Source organism: Pterocles gutturalis, unplaced genomic scaffold (genome assembly GCF_000699245.1).
Source record: "Pterocles gutturalis isolate BGI_N339 unplaced genomic scaffold, ASM69924v1 scaffold20064, whole genome shotgun sequence".
NCBI lineage: Eukaryota > Metazoa > Chordata > Aves > Pterocliformes > Pteroclidae > Pterocles > Pterocles gutturalis.
This window is the reverse complement of record NW_010133717.1, coordinates 8,640-10,860: the sequence shown is the minus strand read 5'-3', so window position 1 is coordinate 10,860 and position 2,221 is coordinate 8,640. Positions and strand designations below refer to the sequence as shown.

The 2,221-nt window shown below is 61.5% G+C and overlaps 1 protein-coding gene across 1 annotated transcript in view; it reads left to right on the top strand.

Annotated features, from left to right (window-relative positions):
• Positions 1–572: 572 nt before the first annotated feature.
• The window catches only part of FRMD5 (FERM domain containing 5), a gene marked incomplete at its 5' end in the record, with an annotated part of 8,545 nt that continues 6,896 nt past the window's right edge, over positions 573–2,221 (top strand). The window contains 3 exons of the mRNA XM_010081349.1: positions 573–677; positions 1,605–1,647; positions 2,144–2,219. Coding sequence (XP_010079651.1) covers positions 573–677; positions 1,605–1,647; positions 2,144–2,219 — 224 coding nt within the window. The remainder of the gene's footprint in view (positions 678–1,604; positions 1,648–2,143; positions 2,220–2,221) is intronic.

Genomic DNA, 2,221 nt, shown 5'->3' with positions numbered 1-2,221 from the left:
GGGCCAGGCAAACAGCCCCCAGAATCCGCAGCTTCCCCATCTAACGGCTCGAGCTGCAGCGATTCCCAGGCTCTGACCTCGGTCACAGTTTGCTTTAAGCTCTTAAACCACCCGGGCTGTTCCCTGGTGCTCAGGCCGTGTTCGGGGCGGTTGCTGCTCTGCTGCCCCGCTCGCGCTCTCGCCGTGTGCTCTGTCCTGGCAGCTTCGCCTCCAACACACTGCCCAGAGCAGGTTTTTTGTCCAAGAAAATGTGTTTTTTGGCCGATGCAGCCGTCTCCTGCCCCGCCCTGGGCAGCCTCAGCATCCCACCTGGATGCGAGCCACAGGTCTCCAGATGGGGCTGGGGCCAGGGACCGATGCGATGGGCTCCTGCTCCCGGCTGCTGTTGGTGTCCCCCTCAGGCGGGATGGGAGCCCGTTCCTGAGCTGAAATATCGCTGGGGGGACACCAGGGCCGTTGGTGGGATTTGCAGTGTCCGTGGTGTCACTGTGCGGGTTTTGGATCCTTCCCTGGCTCCTCTGCTCCCCCGCCATCATCCTGCCGTGGGGTCAATGGATTTCTTTGTCTTGCAGAGAGATGCCAAGGGCCAGTACCTGTTCGACCTCCTCTGCCACCACCTGAACCTGCTGGAGAAAGACTACTTCGGGATTCGGTTTGTGGACCCCGACAAGCAGCGGGTGAGAGCCCTTCCCGCACAGGGCGATGGGGGTCCGGCAGCTCAGCAGCATCTGGCTCGTCCTCGCTGCTGCGGCCGAGCTGAGCGGGGGGCAAACGGCTGCAGGAGCGTGGGTTTGGGCAGCGATGGGGCTGCAGCCCCGACACGTCCTGGGTATCGGTTGGGATGTGTGAGCCGGGGGAGCTGGCACAGCTCTCAGGTCTCGTCTCTGAGCATCTTGTGTTCGCAGGGTGCGAGGGTTTGATGCTGTCTCTAAGGCGAGGAGGGGGAGCTCCTGGCGCCGGGTTTGCGGGACTATTTCTAGAGCAGAGTCGCGTTTTAACACTGAGACCAGGCTGTGCGACAGCTCCGCCCTGAGAATCCGAGTGCCCGGGCGTGTTGCCTTGGGCAATGAGGAGTGAACCCAGACAGAGCCGAGAGCCCTGGGGCAGGAGCTGGGCTGGGCTGGCGGCGCAGCACCCGGCACGGACCCTGCAGGGTCCCACAGGGGGATGGGGACACAACCTCTCGCAGGGGAGAGCCCTGCCAGGTCCCCCTGGGCTGGATTTTCCCCGCAGATGTTGCATGAGCCCTGCCACGAGAGCACTGGAGGTTTGGGAATGGGGAGCACGGTGGATGCACTCACAGGCGTTGCTGTTACTAACAGCCTCGTGCCACGTTGCCTGATGATCGATAGAAGCCACCGTCACCATCTCTGCTCCCCAGCACCTTCTGCCCCATCTGATGTAGGAGCTGCTCCCTCGCTGCCGCCCGCAGCGGGACGGGGCTGCTCTGAGCGCCCCGCTCCCCCCTTCTCCCTCCCAGGAGCACCCACTGACACGCACGTGGCTTTTTCTTATTTTTTTTTAATTTTGCCCCAAAGAGTCAATGTCATTAATGGAAAGTATTTGTTACTGAGTTGCTTTAATCACTTTGTTTTTCATTGCAGCATTGGCTGGAATTCACCAAGTCGGTTGTGAAGCAGATGAGGGGTGAGTATCGCTGCGAGCAGGTGTCCTGGACAGACGGCGTCTGCTCCTTTCCTTTTAGATGTATTTCCACGTTCTCCAGCCCTTCCCCTCTGGGGCCAGTTCCCAGAGTAAATTGGCCTTTTTGCTTATCCCCAATGCTGTTCTGCTGGGTCGAGGGTGTGCTCATCCTCCAGCAGCCCCACTGCAGCCATGGCTGGCCATCCCCCACGGCATGGGACACCGGCCCTGCTGGGGACAGGGACAGAAGTGATGGGGATGAGCCCAGCGAGATGCTCCAGCGCTGCAGCCAGCGGGCTTCACTGGGGACATTGCTCCCACTGTCACCACCACAGTGGGGAACAGCCCCGTGCCCATCTCCTGCCCCCTTCCCCAGGGCAGCTGTGGGGTGTTGGGAGTAATGGGGAGGGCAGACCCCCAGCAGTATCCGACCGTCTTGTCAAGGACAAAGGGGACAAGCTGCCATTCAGTGACCGCAGTGCCGCTGTTCTCGCCGCAGCCCAGCCTCCCTTCACCATGTGCTTCCGCGTGAAGTTCTACCCCACGGACCCCGCGGCGCTGAAGGAGGAGATCACCC